Source organism: Melozone crissalis, unplaced genomic scaffold (assembly GCF_028551555.1).
Source record: "Melozone crissalis strain CALT ecotype California unplaced genomic scaffold, PUWL_Pcris_2 ptg000129l_1, whole genome shotgun sequence".
Taxonomy (NCBI): domain Eukaryota; kingdom Metazoa; phylum Chordata; class Aves; order Passeriformes; family Passerellidae; genus Melozone; species Melozone crissalis.
The window spans coordinates 1304171-1324368 of record NW_026535903.1 but is presented as its reverse complement, the minus strand read 5'-3'; the positions used below and the strand labels follow the sequence as shown (position 1 = coordinate 1324368).

General features: G+C 49.1%; 3 protein-coding genes across 4 annotated transcripts; 1 reads left to right on the top strand and 2 right to left on the bottom strand.

Moving 5' to 3' along the window:
• The first annotated feature begins 7 nt into the window (after positions 1-7).
• On the top strand, positions 8-3264 carry DCXR (dicarbonyl and L-xylulose reductase). The gene is made up of 8 exons (XM_054293130.1): positions 8-83; positions 197-294; positions 382-536; positions 1764-1806; positions 2123-2222; positions 2377-2441; positions 2530-2647; positions 3071-3264. The coding sequence occupies exons 1-8, from the start codon at positions 26-28 to the stop codon at positions 3172-3174; spliced, it is 741 nt and encodes a 246-aa protein (XP_054149105.1). The 5' UTR covers positions 8-25; the 3' UTR covers positions 3175-3264.
• An 85-nt stretch (positions 3265-3349) lies between these two features.
• On the bottom strand, positions 3350-8443 carry RAC3 (Rac family small GTPase 3). The gene is made up of 6 exons (XM_054293129.1): positions 8340-8443; positions 6272-6343; positions 5884-6001; positions 5185-5247; positions 4541-4700; positions 3350-4452 (listed from the first exon to the last, which is right to left on the bottom strand). The coding sequence occupies exons 1-6, from the start codon at positions 8372-8374 to the stop codon at positions 4322-4324; spliced, it is 579 nt and encodes a 192-aa protein (XP_054149104.1). The 5' UTR covers positions 8375-8443; the 3' UTR covers positions 3350-4321.
• Positions 8444-10020: 1577 nt separating this feature from the next.
• LRRC45 (leucine rich repeat containing 45) lies at positions 10021-20196 on the bottom strand. 2 transcript variants are annotated; one of them, XM_054293155.1, is made up of 17 exons: positions 19962-20196; positions 19402-19463; positions 18490-18560; positions 17991-18169; positions 17236-17364; positions 16524-16636; positions 15949-16007; positions 15759-15836; positions 14688-14823; positions 14313-14390; positions 14024-14135; positions 13793-13863; positions 12816-12908; positions 12155-12247; positions 11070-11243; positions 10830-10977; positions 10021-10431 (listed from the first exon to the last, which is right to left on the bottom strand). In XM_054293155.1, exons 1-17 carry the CDS (start codon positions 20179-20181, stop codon positions 10235-10237), a joined length of 2013 nt encoding a protein of 670 aa, XP_054149130.1. In that variant the 5' UTR covers positions 20182-20196; the 3' UTR covers positions 10021-10234. The 2 variants fall into 2 exon arrangements, with proteins under 2 accessions (XP_054149130.1, XP_054149131.1); XM_054293156.1 differs by having other exon boundaries at positions 11070-11240; positions 19962-20181.
• Between the last annotated feature and the right edge of the window lie 2 nt (positions 20197-20198).

The following is a 20198-nucleotide window of genomic DNA, read 5'->3' as shown; positions in this document are numbered from 1 at the left end:
GCCCCGGCCACAGTCCGGCCGAGACATGGAGCAGCATCTCAGCTTCCGCGGCCGCCGGGCCCTGGTGACCGGGGCCGGCAAAGGTGTCCGCAGGCGGAGGGCCGGGGCGGGGGTCGGGCCGGGCCGGTCTGACGCCGTGTCCCCGCAGGGATCTGCGAGGCCGTGGCCGGGCCGGTCTGACGCCGTGTCCCTGCAGGGATCGGCCGCGCCGTGGCCGTGGCGCTGGGCAGGGCCGGGGCCCGCGTGACCGCGCTGAGCCGAACGGCGGCGGACCTGGAGAGCCTGGCGCGGGAGGTACCGGTACCGGCCCCCTCCACCTGCCCCCTCCCGTCCCCATAACCCCGCACCGACCCCCGCCCACCGCGGCCGCCCTCGCCGCAGTGCCCGGGCATCGAGACCCTGTGCGTGGACCTGGCGGACTGGGAGGCCGTGGAGGCGGCGCTGGGCGCGGCGGGGCCGTTCGAGCTGCTGGTGAACAACGCGGCCGTGGCGGAGCTGCAGCCGTTCCTGCAGGTGACGCGCTCGGCCCTACAGCGGTGAGTGCCCGGGCCCGGCCCGCACGGCACCGCAGCTCCACGGGGAGCTCTGGGGCCGATGCCCGCCGAGGTCTCACCAAGCTCTGAACGTCAAAAACGGCGGCAGAGCTTTCCAGAAAAGGGTGGCACTAGAGGGGAAGCAGCTGGAAAGAACAAAGTCAGCAGCTGGTGTATAGACACACTGGACAGGCTGACATACGCACTTTTAGCAATGCCCAGTGGTCGACTGTTACTCCGTATGTCCTTTTTCTTTACTGTCTTTTCATCCTTTACATCATCACCTTTCACCCTTTAAACAGCAAAAGGAAACAAAGCACTGGCCCTTACATCCATTTCTAAGTAGCCAGAACCTTCAGTGTCACCTCCAGAACGGTGGGGTACACCTGCCATCCCGCTGGCAAGGCAGGAGAGTGCCTTTCTGCTCATCAGGCTCAGAGCTTCCAGTCTAGTTCCAGCTCGGTTAAATTGAAAGGCAGTTGTTGCTAAGACAACTCAGAAATAGAGACAACAAAGCCAGGTAAGGAAGCAAAAAATGGTAAGGGTGGGAAATTAAATTTGTTAACTACAATAACATGACTTCTTTATTCTCTGAAAAGGTCCATAGTTTTGTTGTGAGTATGCTTTAGGATACAGGCTATATTGACCACATCCTTCTGAGAAAATGAGTCATGCTGTGTCCATGCATTAAAAACGGTTGTTAAGAATCTACAATAAAGGTTTGTGACTAGAATGTCAAATATATGGATTCTACTAAGATCATTCTGCAGAACTGGCAGGTGGAAGCCTAAGGAATCTTCTGTTGTGGCAAACAGAAGAAATGCTGCCTCTTCCCACCTTACAGCAACTTTGCTTTGTAAATCTGTGTGAAGGGTTTGCTTGACCTAAGAGTCATCTACCCTGGCTGAAGCCCAGGGTTCTGTTTAAACTTTGACAGAGGAATTCTATTACACTGCAGAAGAGCAGAGTCCTGTACAAAATGCACCTGATGCATGCGTGCACCTCCTCACACAGTGACAGGCTTACAGCCAATGGATAGTTCTGGTTCACTGTTGAGATCCCACCTGACCATTCTGGCTCTCCTGACAACTTGGCATCTCTGTCCATGTCCTGGAATATCACCAGTGTTTCCAAGACAGCAGCAGCAGCACTTGCCCTCTGCTGCCTCCCGGAACAGCTCCCTGGGCTGGCTTACAACCACTTGGTAACTTAAATTTGATTTATTTGTAGGTCTCTTGATGTGAATTTTGGGGCTGTGCTTCATGTTTCCCAGGTGAGGAAGAACTGTCACTGCAGCTGCCTCCATGAATAGCAGTGATTAAACTGTTGTACATAGAGCGGTTTGTGTCTGCTGTGGGGCCTGAAAGGACTGCAGTCGAAAGTCAATCCAAGAAATTACATGTACAGTCCCTTCATACTCTTGCTTTGACTCTCCTGTAAGCAGGAGGCAGTGAGGGCTTGGTTCCTCCAGATGTTTTTGTTCTTTGGTCTACCATAATAGCCCAGCAAGATTCCTATGGAGTGAAATAATGATTTCTCTTGTTAGGATTCTGGCATTATTTTATTTTTTTCTCTCCTTCCCCTCCCAGATAGTTGTTCGGCAGATGATTGCACAAGGGGTGCCAGGGGCCATTGTGAATGTCTCCAGCCAGGCATCGAAGCGTGCACTGAGGGATCATGCTGTTTACTGTGAGTGTGTGCAGCTTTAGCAGTGCCCCTCTCAGGTTTGACCAGCTGGACACCCACAGTCAGCAAGCTGCCAGTTTTGGGCAGCGTGTTCCATAGCACCTCCAGACCAGGTGCTGTGCAGTTAAACATCTCCTCTTCTTCCCTTCTCATAAAGGTTCCACAAAAAGTGCTCTGGATATGCTGAGCAAAGTAATGGCAATGGAACTGGGACCCCACAAGGTAGGAGTCTGTGAGAGAAAAGTGTGAAAGCTGAACCTGAGCACAAGCACAGCAGCTGGATGAGACTGTTTGTTGTTCCTGGTCCCAGATTAGGGTGAACACTGTGAACCCCACCGTGGTTATGACTGACATGGGGAGAATTAACTGGAGTGACCCTCAGAAATCTGCTGCCATGATTAATCGGATTCCCCTGGGAAAGTTTGCAGGTCAGTGATGTATGTGTGTCCCCAGGCTGTGCTCTCATGTTTTCTCCAAGCCTGCCTTCTCACTGACATCACAGCTGGAAGTTGCTGATTTTTGGGCAAAGTGACAGCTCTGCTGAATGCCTTTTGGCTGAATTCCTGCAGTATTTGATCAGGACAGGGTGAGAATCAACCCTCCTCTCGCTTTTTCTACAGTCATAAACCTGACAGAGTGTTTGCTGTCACCTAAGCGCCATTTGATCACAAGGACACTTTGATGTCCAGCTCTCAGCCACACTGTCCCAGACACTTCATCAAGCACAGTTTGAAGGCAGAAACATTTTCCAGCTCTGATTACCTGTAGATGTCAAAGGCAGACCTTTTTAAGTGCTTCTTTTTCTGATACACTTTAGGTGGGCATCATATGTTCTCTGTGTTTGATTGCAGAGGTGGATGATGTGGTGAACAGCATTCTCTTCCTGCTGAGTGACAAGAGTGCTATGACAACTGGCAGCTCACTGATGATTGACGGGGGCTTTCTTGTCTCCTAAGATGACACCTGCATTTCACATCTGGCCTCAATTTTTATATTAATACTGCCTAAATGTAAACTGGATAGAAAACAATGACTCACTTCTTGCTGAAGGGGCAGCAGGGCTGAAGACTGTATTAGAAGTGAGGCAGAAAATCAGCTTTGCAAGGCTGCTATATAATAAAGCTCACATACACCTTCATGGAGAATGTTTATTGCACCAAATAAGGTTTTATCTTATCACTCTACATGATGATTAGAAATTGGACCTCTCTTCCAACCCTGTTCCCCCCCCACAACCCTTCAGAAGCTCTCCCTGTTCCATTCAAATCCAGAGTCTGTCTGCATTTTCAGTGGGAAGGGAAAGAAGTTAGCAGACTCCTCACTGCTTCCTTTGTTGTCTTTAGTAGAAAAAAAAAAAAAATAGAGGCAACAACCCCAGCCCTGCTCTGCAGAGACTGGATTTTGGGGGGAGGCCCTGCTAAAGACTAATGGGGGGAAGCAGCACCATGCTGTCCTAGGGTGTGCACACACAAAAAGGCAAATGCATTGATTGCACAGAGCTGTTTCACTCACAGAGTTTGGCTAGTACCCAATAAAGCACCTCATGATTCATTTTTCAGCTTCTCATTTACTCTGACCCCTTCCAGGGCTGGTTATGATTTTTCTAACAGTCTTAGGAACACTCTGCTAGAGCACCAGTTTGTTAACTGTTAGCCACAGCAGGCTGGGCAAGGAGACCCTGCCATCCTCCCAGCTACTCTTGTCTTTCAGCACCATTGAAATCAGCTCCCTCCCTACTCCCACCACGATGTTCACCACCTGTTTCACCTGCAGGTTGAAAACAGGTGTTTCCAGAACAGGATGGATGTCCCAGCCCTTTCCACTTGGAGTTCAGGAGAGCCAAAACAGCTTGTTGCCTGAAGGAGCTACCTTGCCTTCCCCGCTGTACCTCCCCTGGGGGCTGTATAGTCCCCAGCTGGTCTCCTGTCCCCACTGCCCCTTCACATCAACACTGACGTTAAATCAAAGAGACATTTAAAAAACACTGACTTCGTACATGATGAAGGGCCCTACACATCCCAGCCCCCTTCAGAAACACCCAGCTTAATATGCAATCTGTCAGAGGATGACAGCATGCTGAGCCAACACCAAGGCCACAGCCCTCAAAACATGGTACACTTTTTGCCAGGCTTCTTCACAGGCGGTGGGCAGAGCACAGCCCGGATGGCTTCATCAAACACCGTCTTCAAGCCCCGCTGCGTCAGGGCAGAGCATTCGAGGTACTTTACTGACCCTGGGGAAAGAGAGCTGCTGCTCAAGCACTCCAGTTCCACCACCTCGCACCGTCGCTCACCCACTCCCCGCCTGCTCACGCGACTCACCGATCTCCCGAGCCATGGCCAAGCCTTGAGGATAGGTGATGGGGGCCAGTTTCTTATCACGTAACCTTTCAATGGTGTCCTTATCATCCCTCAAGTCCAGCTTGGTGCCCACCAGGATAATAGGTGTATTTGGGCAATGGTGTCGGACCTCAGGGTACCACTGAAACAGAGAGGCATGATGAGAAAAGTAGTTATATGAGTGGCCATAACCATAAAGATCCATTTCTACCATTGGGAATGAAGAGGTTCACCACTGACATGGTGGCAACACCTGAATAGGATACTGCTCCTACAGTTCTGATATGCTCTGCAAAAAGAGACTGGTGCAGATGTAATAATGAACTCACCAAGACAGAGAATCCTGACAGACACTGCCAGCCAACACTGTGCACAGTGCTTTCCTTAACTGCATGTTAGCTTCTAAGATATCCCTTATCTTAAAACATAGAATCAGAAAGGCAATAACTTAGCCAAAGAAGTCATTAATAAAAAGCAGGCTCCACTTAAAACCTGCAGACTATGATTTTCCTTCACCAAAACACTACTGCTTGAAGTTTTGGGCTTGTAGGTGTGGTGCTGGGTGGGGCAGGGAATGTCACTGGTCCTTCCCTTCTACTGTTTCACCCAGGAGGAGAATACTTTACCTTAGCTCGGACATTCTCAAAGGAGGCTGGACTCACAAGGGAGAAGCAGATCAAGAAAACATCCTGTGCAGAAAGAAGAGGGTCAGCTGTGCAGACAGAAGCAGCTAGAGTAAAGGGAGGCTGCAGAGGGAGCCTGAGAAAGGACAACCCCCTCCCACAAGCAAGGGCTGCTGTGGCCATAAGAAACTCTTCCCCATTAAGGGTGTTAAACTAATTCAGAGAGGGACGAAATGGACCATGAGTGTGTATGATTACATCTTCTTCCACAATGCTGGGCTCTGCATGTTAAGAGCCTGAGGCCTCAAACATCTTAACAGCACTAAGGGCTTCACCAGCAGCACAGCTGCTTAGGAACTGCTACACCCAGAAACACTCCTAGGGCAGCCCAACGGGGATATGCCCTGCTGAGAGAGAATGGGAACATGGAACTGGCTAGGCTGCACAGCAGCCCTACAGCATTCCTTCTACTTGAGCCTCCCTAGGGCACCCGTAACTCTTCAAAGATCATTACAAAGAAGAGACTAGAACAGGACAATGTCTTAGGAGAAAATCAGCTGTGATACTTCTTAAACAACCAGAATTATGGGTGTAGCTGCAGGAACTCAGACTTTCCTCCAAGGAAGGAAGCATGCCTGTCCTTGGGAGCCTCCCTGTCCCTGAGAGGGAGCAGTCCCAAGGCAGTCCAAGCCCAGCACTCACCGTCTGTGGATAGGAAAGAGGCCGCAGTCGGTCATAGTCTTCTTGTCCTGCTGTGTCCCAGAGGCCCAGGTTCACTGGCTTTCCATCTACCATCACATTGGCAGAATAATTATCAAACCTGCCAATGAGGAGTCCCCATCAGTGACAATTTTGTGGTGGCCTTCACATCTTTGTACAGAATTCAAAGGGGCACTGAATCAGGAAAGGATACTGCAGCACAGTTCCAGTAGGGACAATCTGCCTTCCTCACACACACAGCCACAGCATCATCCTTACCTGTCAAGTTCACAGTCTGATTTGCAACAGCCACCTCCTCACGCACAAACCAAACTTCTACACACACAAGCACAGAGATCAAAAAGCAACTGAAGCCCAAGCTATTACTTACACGGTGGGAATGTATTCTCCAGGAAAGGCATTTGTGGTGTAACTGATCAGCAAGCAGGTCTTCCCTACAGCTCTGCAGAGGGTAAGAGTGACAAGCATGAGGAAGGGTACAACATGGAGTACTAAGGCAGTAAAACTCACTCTTCCCACACTGAAAACACATGGTTAGGTAAAAAGCTACCATATGAGGAAAACAAACCTGTTGCAGGCTGGAATCCCCTAGTTGTCACAGATATGGCCTGAACTCAAAAGGTGCACCTTGCCTGAGTGCTTCCTAACCCTGCTCTCTACCACTCCTTTTCCCTACCCATTCAGCAAAACATCAGTCAAAATAATACTGGTTTCATGAACCAAGAGGGGGAATAAATTAGAGTTGTGTGCTGGGCTCAACAGAGGCACAGTACTTCAGCAAAATGGATAAACAGTGAGGTTAAAAGCACGCAACAGTGCAGATCTGCAAGCTTCTCAGATACAGGAATTCAGTATCAATAAACACAAAGGAGAAAAAGTAAGTATCCATAAACAAAAATGGACTTTAAAATTGACTGCAGGCAGTTTGGAAAAGATTAGTGAAAAAGGATAAAAATACCAGCTCAGGACTTTGCTGAAGGTTGGTGGGATTGGTTAGCCCGGCAGTGGCAGCTGGCAAGGGCCAGGCCAGCAATAGAATGAGCACAGGGCCTTTAACCAGCTCCGCAGATTTCCTAAGCTTCACTGTAGGAACAGAGGAGTACCAGCAGTGTGAGCTACCTTTGTATCATGGAGAAAGCTGTGTACTGCAGACATTCGAGAAAGAGACTGTGAGTGCCAGTGCCAGGGAAAGCTGGCTTTGAGGTGCCTGGGTGAAGCTGAACAGCTAGCAGAAATGGGTATCCCCTACCCAATTCTGCAGCCAGACTGACGTAAGAGAGGGTGTCAGAAGAGAGGAAGAAAGTTGACATCCCCTGCACACACCAGCATGACAGAAAGCACAGGGAGAACAAACCACTATTACAACTTTTCCTTTAGATTAGGTCCCCTTGGTCTGAGAAGAAAGAAGTTTTGTCATGAACCACTAGGCTGACTGGTCCAACTTTCCTCCTGAAGTGTGACTTCAGTTTCTCACCAAACAGGGACAATTGTAATTCACAAAAACCTGTGTATCTACGTGTTTCTTTCAGTCTGCACTACTGATTTAGTCTTAAGGCAAAACACAGGACAGCAAACCTTCAGCTGAGCTCCACTTGCAACATCCTGAGCTCCCAGTCACTCTCCCCTCTGCAATAAGGCTGTACTTTCTCCTACTCCCTTTCAGCCCTCACAGGCTGGAACCTGGAAGGCCTCACCACAAATGTGTATTTGAGGGGATGGCATGCATGAGAAAGGGAAAGTCTAGTCCCTGCCTAAGACCAGTTCACATTTAGGTCTGAGTACCTCAGATCCGTTCTTGCTGAGGGGATCAGAAAAGTAAACGAAAATTGTGAGGGAAAATATGCAGGACTAACTAGGAAAGTTATAAAGCAGTATAAATCTAGTGCATGCCTGCATCCTGCATCTTCCCAAAAAAGAAGGCGTTTAGGAAGAGCCTTAACAAAAAAGTAAAAAGGGCCACAAGGAGCACATGGTGAAACCAGAAAGAGAAATGCATTTCACCTCGGAACAATCAACAATAGGACATAGGAGACCTGCGATCATCAAGATTTTCGGAGAACTCTGTCAGGAATCAAGTAGGTACAATGAAAAATAGCAAAATACCGGCACCCAAATGAAACAACAAGGAGACAAACGTAAAACCCAGGAGGAGGCTGTGTTTGCTACCCAGGCAGCACCCAAGTTCACGAACCACGAAAGGAGCAGGGCAGGGTTGCGGGGCCGCCGCAAGGCCCCCCGCTCCCGCCGGCCCCGCCCGAGCCAGGCCCCGGTGGAGCCAGGCCGGAGCGAGCCTCGCCGCCCGGCGCGGGGCCTGCCGCCGGCGGAGCGGCTCTGCCGGGCGCTGCCCCGGGCCAGCCCTCCCTCCCTCGTCCCCTCGGCGCCGCCGGGCCGCCCGGTGCGTGGCTGCGGACCCGGGGCGCGGCCCCTCCCGCACTCACCCGTCGCCCACCACCACACACTTGATCGCCTGCATCTGCCCGCGATGGCGGCGCCGCGACTGCGCCGCAGTGACCGCCCGCGGGGTGGGGCGGACCGAGCCGAGCACCGACACCGAGCCGAGCACCGGGCAGGGCCGAGCCGAGCACCGGGCAGGTCCCGCCGGCTCCGCCCCCGCCGCTCGCCCGGGCCGGCTCGGCTCCGCCGCGGGCGCGGGGAAGCGGCGGCCCCGCCCCGCCAGGAGCGGCGGGCGCTGCTCGGGCCCGGTCACCGCACCGGGGCCCGCCGGCTCAGGGACAAAGCTTTAAACGTGGTTACGTTGTAGCTGCATAGCTCCGCGCCATCGGCCCAGAGCTGCCGAGGAACAGAGACGGAGCAGGGAAACCCTGCAGGAAGATGGCTTTTGGCTTCCCCCACCTTCCCTGCCAGCAAAGGAGATGCCCACAGCAGCGGCCCTGTCTGCAAACGACAGCCTTTGCTTTTCCCTTACCTGTGGGTCTGCCCACCAGCCACAAACTAAGTGGCTATTGACACAGGTTCTCTTGGTTATGACTAGGGAACAGTTTTCCAGCTTCTTTGCTTTTATCTTAGTCCTGAACCAAAACCATCCCCATCTCATCCACCTGTAACAGCGGTTTAGCTGCAGGACAGGCTGACAGGGTCTTCAGGACAGCAACACAGCAGAGGGCCCACCCTCCACATCAGCCAAACATCCAGTGTGCCACTGTCCAGTGCTAATGGCAAAATGCAAAAGTTCTTTATTAAGCAGAGCAAAACTCAATATAAAAAATGAACATAAAGCAACCAGTCCACACAAACTTTCGTTTTCCAGGTGTCTCTTAAAAATATGTACTCTAGGGTATGTTCCCATCCCAGACTCACAGGAAGGACTCCTTCAAGGCTCAATACTGCTGGCCTGACAATAGCTCCTGCTTTCTCCAGTTCAGGCTCTAGCAACCCTTCACTTTCTCCAGGTCATGCAAGGACTTGCACTGTCTGTAGAGGAACCACCTTCTTCCCTTGTGCTCTGAGAAGCAATTCCCCAGTGTCACACTAGAAGTATTGCTCCTCTCCAGGTTAAGGCCACAGCACTCAGTTCCAGGAGCCTGAGAAGCCAGGAGAACAGTTCTGCCATTAGCCATAGTACAATACTGGCCACAAAATCTTCAGCTAAGGGCTGCAGTTCACAGTGAAGAAGCACAATCGCCCGCTCACCTTTCCCTGCCACTCACTGTTGCAGAAGTAGAACCACCGCCAAAGCCCAGCTGTCCCACGGGGACATGGACAGCACTGCACCCAAGCCCCTTGGTGCACCTGGTTCTGTCTATGCCAAATGTGTTTCTACAGCCCACCAATATGGCCAGAGCCACAGAGGGTAAACAAGCAGAGAGGGCCCCATCAGACTCTGCTTCTGTCTGTAAACACTGGGTGAAAAAGCACAAGTGGGTAATATCTGGTGTTTCCAGCAGTTTCAGGATCCCATTAGCAAGGAAAATTGCTCCAGCCCACAGCAAACTGTGAACACTCCTGTAAACATTCCTGTCACTTTTTCTCACGTTTCTCTGTGAACAGCCTGGCATCCAAACAAATGCTGCAGCAGGACCTTGCCAGGGAACACAGAAACCTCCCAGTAACCTCCTGCACCAATAGGCTGTGGCAGTGCAGGGAGGGGGCTCAACATCATGGACTCAGAGCCCCAGGCCCAGACGGTTGTTTCTTCCTCTCCTTCATGCTGTCAGGAGGAAGATTTCTGAACAGCAAGAGCATTTGACTATTTGCAAGCCTTTGTATCACCCCACTCTTGACAGAACTGTCCATTTAGGAAGAAGGAGTTGTACCTGAATTCTCACCCTTTCCCTGACTGCAAGCAGGTATTTGGACCCTTTAAGTCACAGTCTCACTTCCTAGAACTGTGGGTTCCCAAGGGAGATCCCTGCACATATGCCATGATGGCATTCTGCAAGAAACTTGCTCGCTGGGCCTCCTCTTCCCTCATCCTGGAGATCTCAGCCTCCTTCATTCTCAGCTTCTCCAGCAGCAAAGAGATCTCACCCTCCTTGTCCAGCAGTGCTTCACGGTGATTACTGGATAGGGCTGTGAAAAAGCAGCATTAGTAAAGAAAATCAAGGTATCCCTGGAAAACACAGGAGCAGGCCAAAGGCAATGAAGTGCTACAGCCAGCTAGCACACAAGAGGAGCTGCATGAGACAATATGAGAGGTTTTGCACAGGCAGCAGGCACACTTCACTACGCAGGAAATCCAAATTTTGCCTGCTATGCAGCTTTGGGTGGTCATCTGAGTCTTGGTCTCTACAAAATGAGGACAGGAATCTCTGTAAACACACATGGGTGGAGAGTACAACTCATAGGTGTACTCACAGGCAGGAAGCACTTGCTGTCACTACCTGTGAGCACAGCTGAGCATCCAAACAAATATTTGGATGCAGGATAACTCAGAGTTACCATTTGAGAAGCAGGAAAGGACCCCTCACCTTTCAGCTGTCTTTCCAGAGCTGCAATCTTCTCTCTCAGCCCATCCTGGGCTGTGCGTTCAGCCTCCAGGTGCCCAATCTGTTCTTGTAATTCCACTTTCACCTTATTTAGCTCTGTCACTTTCTCCTCTTCCTTCCTGTCCACGTACTGACACACAAAGACAAATCCATGAACAACTAAACAACTTCAGCAACTTGTTCTGGCCCTGCGGTGACTATCTCTACTCCACTCCAAACTACCTGCTGAAGTTCCTCCAGCCTCCTCTTGAGTCCATCAGCATACAGGCTCAACTGTTTGGCTTTAGCTTGGGCCTCAGCAACCATTTCCTTTTGCTTAAGGCAGCAGTTCTGAGCTTCATCCCTTGACTCAGTCATCAGCCGCAGCTTCTCTTCTAGGTGTTCTAGGCGTTGCTGCTGTAAGACACAAAGGAAAATGAAAATTAAACAGTCCCACTTCATTCCTGTGAAGAGATTCTCCCCTCTCTGTTCCTAATACAGTGAACCCTTTATTGAATCAACTGGCACTGACAAGCAGAGGACACAGTCCTGCTCCTTGCACTCAGGAGTGACTCCAAGCTGCTTCCTCTTGCCAGGGTGGCTGGCAGAGGACAAAACACTCAGCTGAGAAACAGAGACAGGTCCTTGGCAGATGCACTGATGTCACAGCCAGTGTTTACAGCTAATGCTCCACCTTCACTTCCCCCATCCCTCAAATGGCTCTGCAGCACCACTGCATGCAACCCAGCAACTGCTGGATCCCATATGTCAGATTTCTGTGTCTGTAATTCAATGGAGCATTTTCTTTTGTGATGTTACAAATAAGTAAATATTCTAATAGTTTTTGTGTATTTTCCTCATCCCTTGTTCTGTTTCACTATTAATATAGTGAATATTAATAGTTAATATAGTGAATACTCATTAATATGAATATCCTATAATATAGGATATTAGCTTAATTGACATTTTCACAGAGTTCAATGCGACAGTGACTTTATTTACCTAGCAGCAGTAGCCACCTGAAGAAATTTCTCAGTGTTAGAGGAACAGGAGCACCCCATTAAAGTTGTCATTTAAAAGAAGGATCAACATCCGGGTGTTGGCTTCAGATGTTGGCAGCTTAAACTAAATCTGCCATGACAATATTGACATCAGTTCTGTTAGTACTGAAGACAGCTCAAATTAGACTTTTCAGGGCTCCCTCCTCAGCAATCACACCATTTGTGGGTCAGTAAAACCCAGAGAGGAGTGAGTTAGCAGCTCCCCAGGACTAAGACTCAGCCTGGGTAGCCAAACCACTTCATTCCCACAGCCAAGTCTGTCCTTACCTCCTCCAGGCGTGCCTGACTCCGCACTTTTATCAACTCCTCCTCTGCCCGTCCTCGCTCAGCTAGTGCAGCTGCTTTGACTTGGCTCAGCTCCTGCCACAGGAACATGGAAAATCATTCCAGACAGAGAAGCTGCATTGCTGCCACACTGACCAGGAAACACGAGCAGCTTCCAGTCGCAGGCCATAAAATGACACAGCTCTCTTCACTCAGGGGCAGCAAAAGCAAACAAAGATACAAACCCTTCCTCAGTTCAAGACTGCTATCTAAGTACAATGTGAATTTCAGTTATATGAGGGCACATATTGGTTAAACCTTTCCAAAAAAGGGAATAGGAAAGAGCACTGCTGGATGTAGCTGGGGAAATAGATATGGATGAACATGCTACACTACTTGTAACAACATGAGAATCCTGTAAAGTCAAATCTTAGTAAGACTCTAACCATGTTCAATGGAATCCTCATTTTTGTCCAATCTGAATTTACAAGTTTCTCCTCGGAACCTTCTTTCTTAGTCCAAAGCAGTAAAAGTAATTTTAGCTGGTATACTGCTGTTTTCTGCTCCCCCTTACAGCACATGACAATCTTCACAAAGGTCTACAGTCAGAGACTCCACAAAGCTTTCCTGAGTGTTCAAATGTGCCCAGAGCACTTTTTCTCACCTCGTCCAGAGATATCCTGATGGCCTCCAGCCTCTGGATCCTGTCGTGCATGGAACGTTCACTGGCCTCCATCTGCTGTGCCACACGATCCACCTGCAAAGCAGCAGAAACCAGCAAGTGACAGAAAACCATTCCACCTCCAGGCAAAGCAAGCAGCAAGACTACTCATTGTGATAGTGAAGCATCCTCTCACTGACCCACCTACCAGCAAAGCAAAATTCTTACCTCCCCCAGAACTCCACCAGGAAACAGTACTACAGATGGAATCTGCCCTCTAGAAACTAGGAATTTTTAGACAGAGATCCCTCCCAGGCCACAAGGAGGGAGTCTAAGCTCTCATTGTCAAGTGATACAAAACACAACAAATTAAACTTTTAGCTGTAATGTTGGTAAAATCTTCCTGGCCTGTGACTTTTCTTAGAAGATTTCAATATCTTCAGAGAAATCTATTAGTATAATTTTATTTTGGAGAGATTTCAAACCTCAGTAACACTGCAAAGATAATTGGTTGCAGTCTGTTGGCCTGTCCACACTCAGACACAACCCCCTTTGAAACATAACAGAGAAGGAACTAGCTGAGGAACTATGCTGAGCCCTGTTAAAGGACTGCTTGTGTATAAGCAATTAAAACATTCAAATGTATTTATTTCAGAAGCTGGAAAAAATTCCTCATTTGTAATTACCTCTGTGCACAGACCAACACAAAGGGCAGCCTCCCAGCCTCTCTTGTAGCATCACATACCACTCTGGCCCATACTCTTGAAAGCTAGAAAATCTTACTAGCTGGTAGAAAGTTTTGTGATCTCTTCAGTCAGGCTTTGCTTGAAGAAATGACCCATTATTCTCACAATAAATCTGAGCCCACTAAGTTCTAAACTTTTTTAAGAGCACATTACAGCAAACAATGACCTCCACTGGTCATGTATGTCAGGACCAAAGAAAGACTAACCAGGATGCTGCAGAAACCCCACCCTTACCTCTTTTACCCGAAGGGATTCCATGTCTTCAAGGCTTTGTTTAAATCTTCTTTTCTCCATTTCCAGACGTTCTGCAGATCAAAAGCAGGCATATCACAACTCTGGCATGCCTGCCACACAGCTGTATTCATACTTTTTCACACTCTGGCAACCCTTTCTCCTCGGCTGCCTGTGAAGGAACAATGATCCCAACCACAGGTGTCCCCAAGCTGTTTCTACTCCCCCACTCACCTTCAGCCTCCACAGCCCGCAGCTTCAGCTCTGCTGTTGTGTTGGTCAAGTCTTGTTTCACCTGGAACAGCTGATCCTGCTGAACTTTGCACTTCCTCTCCAACTCATCCACCTACATAAGGAAGTTACCACCACAAAGGTTTTTCTTTTCCTATTATCACAAAAAGTTGGCTGTACAGGACAATGAAGTGACACCCAACCAAGGATCAAAGCAGAGACCATAACATCTACGGAGCAAATGTTATACACGCTCAATTGCCACTTCTCAAACTTGGACTTGGTTTCCTACCTGATTTCTCAGCAGCAGGTTTTTCTCACTGGCAGCAGACAAGTCATGCAAAAGCTTGCTTTCCCGATCAGCACCTTCCTGCAAACAGAACCAAAATTAAAAACCTGTACTACCCCTAGTTCTTGCACTACCAGCCTGTGCCAACCAACATCACACCCAGCTAAGTCCAACCTACACCATAAATAACAGGGCCCCTCATCACACCTGGCAACTATCTATCTAATTTACACAAGAATTTTTGTCATGGTGGCTTTAGCTAAGCAGTAATGGTAAAAATCATGCTTGCCTATTGCATCCAGCATCCCCCAAATCTACACAAACCAGTTATGACCTATAGCCCTGCTCCCAAACGTAACTAGGACTTATCCAGCTCACCTGCTTTTGTTGCTGGAGCTCCCTGAAGTGGGACTCAGCCACAGAGTTTTGTTCCTGTTTCATGGCACTCAGCAGCTCTCCCAACGTGTGCACCTTCTGCTCAGACAGAGTCAGGGCAGCTTCAGTCATCTGCAGCCTATAAAGAAAATCACTTTATGGAGCCTTTTCCAAGGCAGACACTGCAGCAAGCTCTCTATGGCACCTGGTACAAGGTGCTAATGTCCATCTTGCAGTAGGTGAAATCAGGCTACCCAAATGAGGCATTTTTTGCTTCTGGGAAAAGGACACCACGGACCTCTGTACACAGCAGCACTGCAGTGACCTGGGACTTCTGAGGGCCCAGTGTGCTAGTGCTCACTGCATTAGCCCTGCACTGTCCTCCATGAGCCAATTTCCCTGCCCAGACCCCTCCAGGATTTGCCTGCTCCCACAGAACAAAGCTGGCTATTTTGTATCACTGCAAAGTTGTTTACAATTAGAGACAGGATTTTAAATGTGAGTAGCAGAAGCAATTTACCTGTTCTGTCCAAGAGGGACATGTCCACATCACTGCATGGCATGAAACACTGCCTTTACCTGGCAGAATTAAACTAAGCAGGCTCAGCAGTGTTTGAAGTCAAACCACGGCCATGTGCATATGGCTCTGCATAACCTAACACTTCTTTTGAGCACCCCTTCCTCACCGTTCCCAAGCCAGGCTCCTCCATACCTGCAGTGGTTCCCAGAGAACACCGTCAGCTGCCAGGGGAAACAGGCAGAGATTCCTGCCAGGCTGTAAACCATGCAAGGAACATGTCCCCATCCTATCTGCACAGTCCTTTTTCTTTCTTCCCACCTTCTGTAATTCACTTGCTTTTACACCAATGTAGTAATTTTACTTAAAAGCAAGCTAAGTATCTAGTGTGGCAAACTCAAAGGCTTGATCTGGCTGTAATTTCTGGATATTACTGCAGAACTAACCAAAATAGTAATCCAGCTACCCTACAAGATTATCCCCTTTCTTAGAAGCTCTGCTTGGCGCTGCTTATACAGCACAAACAGTGGGAAGACAAAGGTTTTCCTGCTCCATACTTGGTTTTCAGTGAATTCATAATGGAGTACTGCTCATCCAATGCTTCCTGCAGCTGGCTGACTCGTGCTGCAGACATTCTGCATTTGGGAGGAAAAAAAAGGAAAAAAAAAGGTGGGTAATTTCTGCCAGGAAATGGAGAGTGCTCAATTCTGCCATCAAAGAGCAGAAAACATTTAGAATCTAACTCACTTCTCACTCCTGGCTCTTTCTTCTTTCTGCTTGTCTACAGTATCCACAAAATCCATGAACTGTGAGCAAGGCAAAATTCAGTGAGAAAATTAACAGCATCAGCTACAAACCCTTACATTTCTCATCTTTCTCTTCCCAGCAACAGCTGAAGACATGTCAAGCCACTCTACCAGAAGCAAAGTGGAAGTCTGATTAGTTTATTAGCACATCTGAATAGGGTCATCAGCTACAGGGACTCTGCATCCCAAGGTGTCAAATGGAAAAACAGATCTCTAAGTTTACACCACTTGGAAAATACCAAATTGCAAAAGAAGGAACAAAAGCACAAATAACCAAAACTCCTCCAGAACCCAGAGTAAGTATGTTCGGCAGGGATGTCCATATTCACACTGTCACTCGAATAACCCAGCTCACAGGACTGAGCCTCAATGTACTAAATCATGCTGTGTGCCTGCCCATAAAAATGCACGCGCAAATTCAGGGGCACAATAATACTGCCACTGAGTGTTCTGGGGGACCTCAAGGGAAAGCAAAGGATTCCAGGTACCCCATTTGAACTGCCAACATCTGCTGACCTGCTTGTTCTTCTCATCCTTCAGACTCAAAACCTCCTTGCTGAGGATGTTCACTTGGTTCTGGGCCTTGCTCAGGATAGCCTCACGGTCTTGGTTGTGATCCAAGGCTTGTTCTGATGCAGAGAGAGCAGAACACGCATAAGCTTCTAAAGCAACAGAACAGCAAGCACTGCTGGAAGACACAGCACTCAGGATGACCACTGGATATCAGAAGCGCCAGGACAATTGCCCTTCTCAGGCTGGCCCATGTAGAGATAGTCCCACCATACATCACAAGGTGGGAAGGGATCAAAGAGAGCAGTGTGTGGGGGGTAATCAACTCCTTAGCCTCAGGAAAACTCTTAACTCTGCTGTGGGCAGGACAATGACACAGGATGTGCTGCATAAGCCACATCAAAACTTGGCTCATCAGAGGCAAACTATGAGCAAGTCTCAAAGTCTCAGGTTCTCCCATATTCACATGGCACATCAATCTCTAATAACTCAATCCAATTTTTTTTGTTTGTTTTTGCCAGTCAAAGTGACACTTCCAACTTGATTACCCCTCACTAAAGGACAAGAGAAGGTGACACAGGGCACTGTGGAAATGCTATTGAGAAAGGGAGGGAAAGAGGGTTAGCTCTCTTCTGGAGCAGCAAGAGCCCTATATCCCCCAAGTGCTGGACTGGGAAAGGAGTTAAGTGATTCATTACTGTACACACATCACACTTACCCACAGCTTTCAGGATGTCACCAGGAACATTGTTCCCTGCCAGCTCCAGCCTCTTCAGGGTCTTGTTGCTATGCAAGCAGTTCAGCAATGCTCGGCCACCCAGAAGCCCAATGTTATTCCATCGCAAATCTACACAGAAATCAAACTTTCACCATGGCAGTCACATCTGCTGAGATCCCAGATGGTCCTAGCAAAAACACAGGTGAATACTGTGGCCCCTTTCAAGATGAATGACAGGGAGAGAAAGTGACAAAGCAGGAAAGACAAGGATAAATCTTTATTAAACTGCAGGAAGCCATGACAGTTACAAGTCTGCATCTCACATTTGGCTCTCACGAGCCTTCCTTCCACAGACAGAATCTGTGGATGAGAAAGAATCAGTGACAACAGCCACATTCTCCTGAAATTCCAGCAAAATTCCATATAAGGACAAAATGAGTGTGAATTAAGTATCAAGAATCTGTCATGAGGCACTCCACAAATAGGAATGAAAACACTTCTTCCTCCGCTGAAGACTGTTCTGCCCCAAGTACTCAGTTTTTCATCTGTAGGTTTGGTTCCAGAGATTCCAGTTTCAGTTCCCACTCTCCAAAGGCCATGGGGCTGTGACCACTCCCTGCACAAAGCCATCAAAGCACTCCAGACTGACAGAAACTGGGAGTGACACCAACCATTTGGAAGAAATTGAGGCAAGAAACCTGAAGGCACATATGTGTTTGCATGCATATATGTATACATGGGCAAAGAACTCTTACCCAGCTCCTGAAGACTGGTATTTTGTGTCAGTGCCATGGCCAGCTCTCCAGCCCCTTGATGGTTAATCTGGTTATTGCGCAGATCCAGACGTTGAAGAAAGTTGTTTGCTCTCAGTCCTTGGCAGAAAAAGGAGAAGCCCTCCTCCCACATACCGAGGCTGTTCCATTCTAAGGTCAGGCTAGGGAAATCAGGCAGGATTGGTGTTTGTGGAGTCAATGGACAGCTGTGTGAACTTGAACGACACACGGATCACGGCACACCCGGTCACACACCCAGCTCTGGGAGCAGACTCGGCTTCAGAGAGCAGGATGCTGCCAGGGCCCAGCATCCTCCAAAAGAGCACCTCCAGTTTTCGTGCCTTTGCCTGTCCCAACCCTCACAATAAATTGCACCACTTGGCATTCCTCTCACCCCAATAAAAAACACCCTCAACCCTTTTCAAATCTTGGGCTCCATCTGGCAGGAATAGCACAAAGAGAGGTAGATACATTTTTTTACCTCCTGATGGATTTGTTCTGCCTAAGAAGTTTTCCCAAAGCCTCAGCTCCCGTGGTTCGCAGGTTATTTCCCTGAAACAGAAGCTCAGGTGATCAGCCAAGCCTCTCCCAGTCCACCTAGACCACAAACACCACCAGACACATCCCAGCTATAACGCAAATTTCAGCTGGGCAAAAATGGTCCAATCAACATTTGTTTCATGTATCGATCAGGCTTCCACAAAATGAAAAACCCTGGAGGAACAGTGGATCCATACACACCACTGGTCTTATGAGGGCACCATGACCGAGAGCTTGCAAAAATCACAGAATAGCACAGGATCAGCATGGACCACGACGGGGCAGAAAACAGCAATTCCAGATAGACATAACTATTTTAACACACTTCATTAAGAAGGACTCTGTTAATACTAGCACAAATGAGTAAGAAAGTTATGATGCAGTTTGTGACTGTGGAAATAGCTGTATGCCAAAGGAATACAGACAGAAAGTCACTCTCAGTAGAGAGACAATCACATCCGAAGGCAGATGCTTAGTTCAAAGCACACGCTAGTCAAAAGAAATAAACACAAGTAGAACAGCTCGTAACTCACTGATCAATACAGAAATCCCAAAAAAGCCTAAGTATGCCTCATCTGCCCAAGCAGCAACTGACAAAAGGTACATAGCAATAGCTTCCTATAAAAACAGAGTAACTGAATAAAAGTGGATAAAGATGACCTGCAAAGTAACTTCGGAAAATTGTGACATGGTGTTAACGAGTCAAGGAATGAGTCACTTGAAAACAAAAACCTTACAGTAGTATGCATCTTGTTGAACAATCCTGCACCAGGACTGTCCAGTTCTCTTTCTCATTAAGCCTGTGCTTTTTCCTTCTCCACCATAGAATACGGTTAATTCTTTTCAGACTCACCTTCAGATCCAAAGATTTGACTGTGGTGTTGGTGCAAAGACCATTCAACAAAAGTCTTACACCTGAGCAGAAAAAAAAAAAAAAACAACTGTTTATTTCATCTGTGAAACTCTCTGCCTAAACCAGCTATCATCCCAGGGTATCACTCTGTTAAACAGCCAGCTCAGGAGACGTGGCTGCCATAAACAAATTATTTGATAAAGTGCCACTGCTGCTGGAAAGCTTGAGCCTGAGCTTTTAGGGCAGGAGAGTGTTTATATATTCTCAAAAAGGTGTCGGGGCAGAGAACTACCTGTCAGCTTGTACATCTACCCGACTCAACCCTGAAAAATCCCCACGTCTAGAGAGGCTCTGCGGGCTCGGACGGGCTGCCCACGGAGCCCCCTCACTGCGGGCCACTTTAACCGGCCGGACCGTCCCGTTCGTCGGCGGCCAACAGAGGCAGAGCTGCCGTCGCCGCCGGAGGGAGAACCGAGGGTGCGCGCCCGCCGCACGGCCAGGGACCGGGCACCTCGGCCGGCCTCCCGCCCCGCGCCACAGGGAGAGCGGCCCCGCCGCACCTTCCTCGCTCAGGCCGCAGTCGCCGAGCGCCAGCGCGGCCAAGGGCGCAGCCCCGGGCAGCAGCCGGCCCAGCGCGCTGCACGTGGGCAGCGAGAGGCTCTGCGCCGCCAGGTCCAGGCGGCCCCCGCCGGGCCCCCGCAGCCGCCGCAGCACGGCCTCCTGCGGGGCCGCGCCCGCCGCCGCGCACAGCCGCGCGTACTCGCGCCCGAGCTGCTCCATGGCCGCGCGCGCTCCCC